General features: G+C 43.7%; 1 protein-coding gene across 1 annotated transcript in view; it reads right to left on the bottom strand.

Annotated features, from left to right (window-relative positions):
* The window catches only part of LOC105854737 (SH3 and cysteine-rich domain-containing protein 2-like), a 103,703-nt gene that overhangs the window by 55,002 nt on the left and 37,095 nt on the right, over positions 1–11,606 (bottom strand). Inside the window, exon 3 of the mRNA XM_012735157.1 lies at positions 3,902–4,013. Coding sequence (XP_012590611.1) covers positions 3,902–4,013 — 112 coding nt within the window. The remainder of the gene's footprint in view (positions 1–3,901; positions 4,014–11,606) is intronic.

The raw sequence follows: 11,606 nt of genomic DNA, 5'->3' as shown, positions 1-11,606 counted from the left end.
GCACCATCACGACCACCACTACCATCACAGTCACCATTATCAACACCATCACCACCACCACCATCACAGTCACCATTATCAACACAATCACCACCTTCACAGTCACTATTATCAACACCATCACCACCACCATCATCACCAGCCTATATCACTGTCACTGTCATCACTACACTCCCATCACCACTACCACTGTCCTCACGAAATCCCCATCATAATTACCATCAATACCACAGCATTGCCATCACTCTCATCACCAAAACAACAACAAAGTTATCATCGCTAACATTATGGGAAACTTTCTTGAGCCAATTAATGTTCCCGTCCTCCATGTGGATTTAATTTGTTATTCACAGTAAGTCAAAATGACACCAAAAGATAAATCGGGCTCAGAGAGGCAGAGCAGGAAGCCTAGCGACCTTACAATCCATGCTCCCCTCCACCATGTCCTATTGTTTCTTCAGAAATAGGACAAAGAAAGGGCCTTGCCACAAAGAACTCCCAAAGCTCTGTGTGAGAATAGTTGGTAATATAGGGACTTGGTTTCCAGGCAGCACATACACACAGGGAGCAGGCTCAACTGTAAATGTGTATCACATAAACTATAAAGACAGAAAACTGCTAAATGATCTCCTTTCTTTTAAGTGGTTTCTATATAGTTTACCAATAAAGGGAGCAAATCCTAAAGCTCAGCCACTCACATGCAAAGCGTAGAGATCAGGAAACCAAGGACTGGAGAAAAGATGTAATCTTGCCAGGGTCATAGCTCCTTCAGAAGGCGGCAACCACTCAGCCCCCTTCTTCCCCAGAAGTCAGAATTCTCTGCCACCGAAAGTGCCTATTGCGATTATTTCCTCCCCATGCCACTTACTGCCTCACCTAGGAATTCACCCTAGGGGACCCAAGTGCACAGCTGTTCCCAGATGTTCAGTGGTCTTCTATTTTGCAAAATGTGGGCCTTTTCCCTTCCTGGAAGTACAACAGGTTAGTCTCAGCACTATAAAGCTATTTGCAGTCACTGCAGCGCTAGTTCAATCTCCGCCCAAGGGAGGTGACCAACATGGCTCAGCAGACCTCTCCTGTCCCACCCTCTGCTCCCCTCAGCAGTGTACTTTGTCAGTCGGCCTGTTCTGCTCCCCACTCTGTCTCTGGTGAATCCTCTCACACCCACCCCCCATATCTCTGGACAGCGCCTCAGTTCTTGTATGCAAGAATAAATAATTTTTCTTTAAATTATGTGGGCCTGGCCCTCCCTGGTGGCGCAGCGGGTTAAAGCACAGCACTAAGAAGCTAAAGCCACTTACGAATAAGTTCGATTCCCGCCTGCCCCGGAGGTGACCATATGGCGAGGCAGACCTCTCCTGACCCACCTACTGCTCCCCTCAGCAGTGTATTTCAGCAGATCTGTCTGTGCTGCTCTCCACTCTGTCTCGTGAGTCCTCTCACTGTCCCTACACTTCTGGCCTGTACCCCAACTCTGTGTGCATATATAAATAAATCAATCTTTAAAAAAGAAATTATGTGGGCCTTTTCCTTCACATGATCTCCTCCCAGTAGTGCCATTCTCCCAAGTTTGTGCCCTGGCACCTTGGTCTCTGGCACAGGCTTTCCCAGCTGCGCAGTCATGGCCTCTATCATCAAGACACAGGGACAGTCATGTGTGTCCTCCCTGCTAAGAGGGCTGAATAGAAGCACATGGCCACACGAGATGGACACCAGTATAGACAAGGAGTGAAAAGGAAATGCAGGCTACAAGCACACACTGGGAAAGTGAACCTGGGAGAAGAGGAAACCCAAGACTCAGGGGCAGTGAGTAAGGGCCACTCCTCCCTAGGAAGACCTGAACTGATACCCTCTGAGTGGGCTGCCACAATCAGTGTTACTCAGGGTGTTAATGAGAAACCCAGGACTCATGTCCTGGGTCCATTTCTATACTAATGTAGCCTCCAGTCAGCCATTTAAGCCAGTGAACCGAATGCTAGACAGTGATATTTACAGACAGTGACAGTGCCAAAATCCTGCATACCTGCGCAGGGAGATGGTAGCAGTGTGGCCTTATTCAGGAAAATGAGACATGCTGGATAAGCCTTCTTGAAAAAAGAGGTCACCTAATGGGACAGTTGCTAATGAATTATTTTCTTCAAAGAAGACTGTGGTGCTAGATAATTCCACAGGCTTGGAAAGTACCTCCTCGCTGGGATGCAGTACAGTACAGGTTCGTGGCATGGAAGAACATTGGTCAGATGGGATTTAAGAAAGTGGGGAGCAAGGTGAGAAGTCCATTATCCTTCCACAGGTCAAAGTTTTCTAGAATCTCAATGCCTTCATCAAATCAGAATTCCTGTGTTTCTGGGAAAAGTGGGAAAATGTTGATGCCAACAAACAAGTAGTGAGGGGCCATCATATTCTTCTAACTCTTGTTTGTGACTGGACATCATCGCCACCATAGCTGTGCAATCGCTACTGGGGATCTGCACCTCATTGCATCTTTGTCAACACTAGCTACACGTTCGAACATGTACTTCATCTTGAGCACTGCTCTCCATTCTCATTCAAAAGGAAAGGCTGGTTGTTCACTTTCTCTCAAAAGTCAAGATTGCAGACTAAATTATAGAGTAGCGACTGGCATGAAGTTCATGACAAGGAGAGGCACTCTCAGGAGTACCTTTGCTTCCCAGGACTTTAAGCACGCGGGTATCAGCACACAGCACATACAGACATGGGCCACACACAACTTGACAAGCCCTCCCTAACATTCTGCACCAGGGGCCTGGCAGTTGATTCATGTCCAATGCACAGGGCAACAGCTCACCATGATGAAGTGAGGACCCATCACATAAGCTGCCTCCAGGGAGAAGGTGAGAAGGGCCCACAGGTCCCGAGAAGCAGGTGAAGGCCTCAATGTGTATCACTCCAAAACAGAGATTTACAGAGGGTCAAGAAGATAGGGGATTCTTACAGAACCCCCTGAAGCAAGTCAGGGAAGAGTTGGCAACATGCTCACAGCTCTGGGAACATCCACACTGCTCTTTCAGGAGGGGCCACAGTAGTTCCTCCTACCTGTACTCAGGCCCTTCACCTGTGAAAGGGACTGTGAGTGGCCCTGGGGTCATATGTTCACCTCAGCAAAGTATTCCCCTTGCAGCCCCACCCTAAAGTGGCCATCAGGGACCATCTACCAAGGATCCACAGAAAGGAAAGGGGCCCTATAAACATTCTAGGGAAGACACCCCAAACCACATCAGTGTCAGATGGCACACAGCGGCCCCAAGCATTCTCCAAGGTCCACCCCCCAATCTTCTTCCTTTCTGTAACAGGACCCACATAACCCTGACTCTAGGGAGCCAAGGAAATGAGATGCTCTCACACAGCCACCATACGGATTTATGAATGCAAGCACAAAGCACAGCAAGAAGCCCGGGGGTGTGGAGTTCACCACCACACAGAGATGCTGGCAACGCTGGTGACAGGCAGACATGATGTGCTGACTATAAGAGATCATAAATGCAGAAACATTTCATTTGCAAACTCTAGTAAGATATCAGAAAAGAAAACTGAGTTACTGACACAGAAAAACTGATGGAGATTATGTCACGAACTGCTTCCCCTTCTACCGTTAGGTAGCTCTGTTCTGCTCGCAGCCCTGATAGAGCTACAGTAGCTCTAGAACAGTCTCCTTCGAGCACGACTGTGTGTAAACAGGCTTGATCCCTGCCCAGCCAGACCAGAGGCTTTCTGTAATGGGCCTCAACAACCCTGTGGGTAAACGCAGGGTAACTAGGGAAATTCCACAGTTCAACTTGTGGAAACCCCCGAAAGAAGATTTTTATTTCGTTTCTTTGTTTGTTTGTTTGCTTGCTTGGCTTTGGTTTAGTAAGCAAGAGAATGATAAACATGTACTCACCTCGGCATGAAATTCCTTGACCGTCAATAATTTGCTTGCAAACCGCACAGACTTTGGCCTTTTTAAAGGCCTTGTTCTTGAAGCTGTGCAGACTGGCAGTTAACTCTTCTGCCTGAAAAAATAAAGAAAGAAACTATCAGTTCTTCAGTTCATCCTTTGCTTGATTTTTCATGTTCCCTTTCAGGAGATAGAAAAATCTAGTCACAAAGAACACTGACCTAACCCCCACTGCCTACGTGGTGACTTATCAGCTACCACTGCAGGATGACAGCCACCCAGCTCTACGACAAAGTAACCTGTGTCATTGCCAGAGCACTGGACATCTCCTCTGGAGAAATGATTAGAGAACAGCAGAGCTATGTTCAGGGGAAGATCACTGGTCTCATCCCCACCACCTCTCTGAACTGATGTGTGTTCTACAGAAGGAGAACAGTCACAGTAGCACCCATACCATGTAGAACATACAAATGTCCATCAGCAGGAGACTGAATAACCTGTCTGTAGAGACAAGATCCACAGTTCAATCTGATCATCTTATAAACACTCAAACTGCCTTAGAAACCAAACAAATGCCAACCAATATGCCTTCCTGCTGACAGGTGACAGGGCATGCTTGTAGTAACAATTCCCATGGGCTCACTGAGTTCTGCCCCACTAGAAAAGCTAAAATTCACTGAAAAGATACAACATTGTCAAGAATATGAAACAGGGTATCATTTGACAACACCAAGCCTATGACTGCACCTCCACGCCCTCATACAAATGACTTGCACAAGGATGGTCATAGCCACCTAATTTAAAATCACCTCAAGCAGGAAACATACAAATGTCCATCAGCAGGAGACTGAATAACCAAGACATGGTATTCTTGTGATGGAACACTGCTTAGGACTACACAAGCGCAAACTACAAACAGGGTGAGCTTCAAAAGTATTACCGGCTGGGTGAAAGAAGTCAGATCCAGAAGCAGACACTCAATGATTCATTTTATAAAAAGGGGAAGAACAAGCAAACAACAGACCTAAACAATAGTTTCCCTTGGGAGAGCGTCTTGACTGCAAAAGGCATTAAGAGAACTTTCTGGGTAAAGGTTAATGTGCCTTCTTAGTTATTCATGGATACATATTTAAAAGCATTAAACTGTGTGTTCCACAAGTTTTGCCTTTTTGTGTCGAAAGAGTTAATGCTAAAGGTTTTAAAAATATAGTACTAATGAGATATACAGAAATATATTGATGATATAGTTGATGGTGCTGTGAAACAATGCTAAACAACTTGATAGCAATCCAGTTACTTTTTGTTTTTTAATGATTATAGGAACTTCTTGAGGCCAAGCTGAAGAGTAGTAACTAGATTTATTGTACACATGAAATAGCCAAAAAACAAAACAAAACAAAACAAAACAAAAACAAAAACCCACAAAATAAATGAAGCAACTGTTGAACTGAAACCCCCATTGTTATGAATCTGGATCTGAAAATGAAGATTAGTGATATGAACACCCCAGAGACTAGGGGGAAAATGAGGTAAACTCTATCTGTGATTGTCCCAGATTCCTCTGTTGTCTGTCATGCAGAGAAGGGGAAATCCAGTGTATTATCTGGATCATGGAGAAGGTGCTAAATGTGCAGACAGAACAAAGCATCCATCATAGAAAACAGAGAGCTACACAGAACTGATAAGAGCTGCAGAAGGACCTTCTGAAACACTCAGTTAGGTCCTAGTGAGCACAAGGATATGTGTGTAGGCACATGCATGAGGAAGTTACCTAAGTCAGAAAAGATCACCAGGAAGCAGTAGAAGAAATAGTGTTGAGTGCTTACACAGGCTGGGAATGATGCCTCCTTCTGCAGTCAGAACAGAGAAGCTCAAAATCTTTCTGCTGCTCCCTTCAGCACTGTTTCAGTGGATCTGCCTGTTCTGGTCTCCACTCTCTGCTGAATCCTCTCACCCCCACACCTCTGGCTTGTATCCCAGTTCTTGTATGCATAAATAAATAAATTTTGAAAAAAGAAGAGGTACCTTAAGTAAATAAACAAATATATGAATAAACAAACAAAGTACCACTGAGCTATGAACTACGCAGCCCAACATACTTGTAAATGGAGACCCTGAAGAAGGCTGGATGGGTGGAAGGATACTGAAGAAATAATGCCTAAAATTTGTCCAAAATGTGAGGAAAACAACAAATTTCCAGATTCAAGAAATCTAACAAATCTCAAGCACAAAATGTGACATAAAATATGAACATGATAATCAAATTCGTCAAATCTAATGGTAGAGAGAAAAAAAAACCTTAAAAACAACGATTTCTAATCTATATTAAAATAAACACATAACCAAAAGAAAGACAATACAGTACAGAGAACCAACCATTAGGATAACAGATTTCTCGTTAAAAACAAAAAGAAGAAGAAAGTAGACAGAGGCCCAATATAATGTACAGAGAGGAAACTCTGCCAACCTAGTATTTTGTGTCTAGTAAAAATATCTTTTAAAAGTGAAAGATTCTTTCAGTCAAGAAATAAAGACTTCTTAAGCTATACAAAAGCAGAAAACTAGAGTAATGCATCAACAGTTGACACACACACACCACAAAATGTGTTAAAGCTGGTATGGGCAAAAAATAAAATGTCAGCTGGAAATATGACTTTAAACAAAAGAATGAACACAGAATGTGATCAATTAAAGAGCTAAACTATAAAACCAGAGCACCTGCTAAAGTATGACTTACTGATAATAATCCAACATAGGACAAACAATCATGGAAACATTTATTTGGACAGTACAGGATTTCTCCCCTTAGGGGGGCCACTGTAGCTTCCCACCACCAAAGCAACCATAGTCCTATCCCAAAGTCCTTTGTGCTCTACCCATGACTTCCCCTCTCTTCTTATCCCTCAGTCTCTCCTGTCCCTTCCCTCGGCCCCTTCCCTTTCAGTTTCCTCAGATCTATGGTCCGTTTTCAAAGGTTGATTTTTAAGTTAGTCTTTTTCTGACCCTTTCTTTGGTTTCTCTATATTTTACATATAAATGACACTAACCGGTATTTATCTTTCTTCTGGTTTATTTCACTTAGTATCAATATAACCAGCTCCATCCATGTTGCCATAAATGAAATGGTTTCCTTTTTAATCACTCAGTAGTATTCCGTGTATCTATGTGTCACATCTTCTAGATCGACTCATCTGTTTTGGGACATTTAGGGTGTCTCCATATCTTGGCTATTGTAAATAGTGCTGTTATAAACATAAGAGTGTAAGCTTCCTTTCAAATTAGTGTTTTGTTTTCTTTGGGCGGATACCTAGGAGTGGAATTCTGGGTCATAGGACAGATCCATTTGTAAACTTTTAAGAATGCATATTTTGAGAATATACATACTGCTTTCTGTAGTGGATGTCCAAGCACGGCAAGGCTGAATTAACATTCAAAAACAAATTAATAAACTAAGAAAACTGCAAGATGTTCTCAATTTGATGCTGAGAAATAACTAACAAAATCCAATATGCATTACTAATAATAATAAAAAAAAGCCCCTCAAATAAGAATACGAAAAGTTTTCCTTAACTCAATAAGTGATGGTCATGTAAAACCTACAGCAAACATCAGACTTAGTGATGAAAGACTGAATGCTTTCCTTTTAAGGTCTGGAACAAGGCAAGGTTGTCTGCAACACAGTCCTATTTAACATTATCCTAGAGGCTTTAATTAGTGCAAATAGGCACATAAAAGAAATAAAAGTGGCCAACTGAGAAAGGAAGAAATAAATTGTTCACAAATGACATGACTATCTATGAAAAAAAAAAACTGGCAAAATCTATAAAAATACTTTTAGGACAAGTGAATTTAGCAAAGTTGAAGGATACAAGATCAATATACAAATTGATAGCATTTGTATATGCTAGCAATAAAGAGTCAAAATTGAAATAATTAAAATGCAAAATATATTACCATTCTAAATGAATATTCCAAAACTGAAATAACTGAAACCCTAAAAGCATTCCCACTTAACAGTAGCGTCAAGTCTAAGAAATACACAAGGATAAATTTTACAAATGATGTGAAGAATGATAAACTACAAAACATGGTGGAAGAAATTAAAGAATATCTAAATAGCTGGAGATACAGAACAATGCTCATGCATTTGGAAGAATCTATATAATTAATATGCAAGTCATCCCAATTAATCTACAGACTCAACACAATCAAAATTTCTGCAGGCCTTTTAATTGGCAAACTGATTCTAAAATGCGCATATAAATGCAAAGCACTCCGGATTGCCAAAACAACTTTGAAGATTACACCTACTTACACTCTTATATTTATAGAGTACTATTTACAATAGCCAAGATACATTTTCTATTTTGTAATTGTGTCTTCAGTGTAAAATTGCAAAGCTGAGCTACAATCAAAGTGTACTCTTTGGGTCCCACATAACTATCAAATAGGGGATTTGAATGAACACTTTGAATCCTAATTTTCAATGAAACATGCTCCCCTGAGATCTTCCAAAGGAACAGTAACAACTGAGCACACAGATCACAGATATAATAATGGCTCTAGTCCCCCTTGGGCCTCAGTAGCTTTCTCAGTGGGGAACTCCCACGCCATCACCAATGGGCTGTGGAATTGGCAGAGGACTCTGCCAGAAGTCTGATTTCACTCCAACTGCAAAGTATGCTTTGCGCATCCCAAACATTCCTGCCATTCAAGCTCCCAGAAGGCTGGCTGTCTAGTTTCCTATCATAACCACATCTAGCCTACCTCCCTCAAATGTTTCCTGACTACTTCCAGTTCCTCAGCAAACCAACAGCGGTCTTGTCTCTGCATCATGTGTCTCCAGGTGTTCTTGTTGATCCTGTCAAGAGTGTCAAATGAGGGACAGAGTCCTGCACCAAGACACCGTCCTGCACCAAGCAGACGCCCTCCTGCAAGTTCTGTCATGACCTGTAGCATAAACTCTGTTATCTTAACTAAGTCACCGCTCCTCAGTGGAAAAGACTGACATTCCTCTCTTGCCTATTAACAAGTATTGCAAATGACCATATACTCTGCCTTGAATCCACTGGGAACATTGTCAGTCTATGAGTATCACTCAGGCAATTTATTAAACACCTAAGTACCACCAGGGTAAAATAAATCAGATTATATGGAAGTGGGAACAAGATTTTTTTCAAAACTCCCCCAGTGATTTTAAAGCACAGTCTGAACTGAGAGCACCCCTGCGTAACCATTGTGTTCTGTACAGGAAAGGCGCTGTTATTTGTTATTACATGCTTGCTCGGTTTGTGTCTGTTTTTTTCAAAAGTCACTTTACACTTTCAATAGCAGGGGTCCTATACTTAATGCCTGCAAAAGCGGCATTAAAGGTGTTACTAGTATGAAACTCACAACATTAACGGGGTCCTTCCGTGCGATAACTATGACTATCACTGTTCTACAAACAAGAATGACTGTAAGACCAAGACTGCACAGCCAAGAACAGGGGTAGTCCTTGTCTCCACCCACCCTCATGCTCAGACAGGAGCAGGCATTCAAGTATCTGATAAATACACCCCTCTAGAATAATCCCCAGCTGGTGCATACTTTTCACCCCTCATTGCAGTGGTTTGTGTATATGTCTTCTCTCCTATGCATGATTGTAATTTCCTGGAGGCAAGACACAGGGCTCTTTTGCTATGGTGCTCCATGGCCCTGCAAAGCACCTGGCACACACTAACCGTGGACCCTCAATTAATATTTGTTGACCGAATGAATTGCCCATAGTCTGTGGGCCAATGGGGGATACTGTGACCTTGTATTCCTTACAAATACCTTTATTCCAACCAGAGAGAAAGAGGCACTGTGTTCCTGTGGTTCTTGCCGCTGGTCCACAGCTAATAAGACTGAAGGGAGGAAACAGCAGAGGTGCTGTTGGGAGGCTGAAGCCATTTCAATTGCTGGATCCCTGAGGAATTCATTTCAGATAGTGTAATAACATCTGTTCACACTGCATCTGTACATAACATCTCCATTGTGAAATGAGCCTAGACAGGATTAGCCTGCTTTTGTTTTCACCTGGTACTGCGCTTTCATTTCTCCCCAACTAGGCAGGGCCTTGAGTGTAAGGGGGAGGGGAGTACACAGGACTGAAGCATTTAGCAGGCTCAGTTCAGGAATCTAAATTGCATTTAATTGTTAGCAGCAGAAAGTTGGACGGGTAGTGAGCATAGTGCCGCCTCAGCAAGGGCTCCCTGAGGGGTGCGCCTTAATTAGCGCTGGTCTTGATTGTGGCGTCTCTTTTAAGAAAGAAAAAAAATCTGCAAAATTAAGCAAGGAAGTGCCACTTTGAATGAAGAAGCCTAACCCTCAGCTAGGCTCTGCAGAAATGCAAAAGTATGCAGACCACGGAAGTCTCCACTAGTTTTTCCAGGCTAAATGCTGTAGCTAAATGTTGTAGTAACAAATCAGTTACTATACAAAGACTCCAGGCTAAATCAGAGAATATGAAGTTCTGTGTCTCTCTCAACATGATTTAGGCATGTATACACATTTCGGGAGCAGCATTTTAGGGAGAAAGAGGTTGAGCAAAGACACACATGGACTAGCTTCTGAATGTAAATGTCCATGAAACTTTCCACAGCCCTGCTGTGGACCCCAGACTTCAGCATAAACCTGCCAGGAGACTTTTCCACGCCAAAGGGGTTGCAGAAAGCCTGGCACACACTGCACATTGTTCCTGGACTTTCCAACAATAGCACTTGGCTGTTAAACTGAAAATCTGAATGCACCATATCTCAAAGTGAGTAAAGGGGGCATTTTACTTTACCAAAGATTCAGAGAAAACAAATGCCATAAATTCCTAATAAATAGTCTCAAAGAAAGGGTAGCCAAACCGGGGAGCTTCTTCCTGATTCTTTTGGCTTTATTCAAATGCTGTGGAACTTGGTCCATGGGCTACAGATAAGTACTGTGGACCTGGTGAATTTGCACTGATCCAAGCTACCAGGGCATCCCCGAATTCAGGCAACTAAGGATCGGCTTCCTTTGCGGGAAAGACAGGCTGCATTACAAGGCTGCTCACTGGCCAACGTCCTACTTTATTCAGGTGTTGAAGATGCTTTTGGATTAGAAAGTTTTCTAAACTGGCTCCCACTCCCAGTGAGCTCACAGGGGCGCCCCCACGCCAACAAGCAAAGCTCTACTTTTACCTTCTCCTGCAAGCACACAGCCACACACACACACAAAGGAATATACGTGCACATACGGACATGGGCGGGCACAGGGGACAACCGGGGACACAGAGACACACGCGCAACATGCACACACGTGTATAAAGACACATGGACGCTGGGCTACACAAGGGCACGCGCAGAGAGCACACGCGTGAACATGAATGTACAAGCGCAGGCGTGGCTCAAGCACACACAAGCACACCCTTGCAAACGCTCGCTGACAAGAATGCCCCCACCCCGCGCGCGCGAATACACACACACACAGACACACGCACACACACAGAGGCACATGCGCGAACTGGTCCAAGAGCGTCCCATGTCTCCCCAACCCCCCACCCCCGTTCCGTGCGCAAGATGCCCTCACGCTGCGCGCGCCTCCGAGTGCCCCGCACCCCGCGCCCGCATTCTGAGCGCCGAGCGCTGAGCGAAGCCCGCTGGAGATCCCCGGTCCCACTCACCTGGCGCCGGTTCCGGTGCGCCCGACTCCCGCG

This window comes from Condylura cristata, unplaced genomic scaffold, assembly GCF_000260355.1.
Source record: "Condylura cristata isolate star-nosed mole 26May11 unplaced genomic scaffold, ConCri1.0 scaffold00004, whole genome shotgun sequence".
Lineage (NCBI taxonomy): Eukaryota > Metazoa > Chordata > Mammalia > Eulipotyphla > Talpidae > Condylura > Condylura cristata.
The sequence above is the reverse complement of the archived record's forward strand: the minus strand, read 5'-3'. Positions and strand labels throughout refer to the sequence as shown.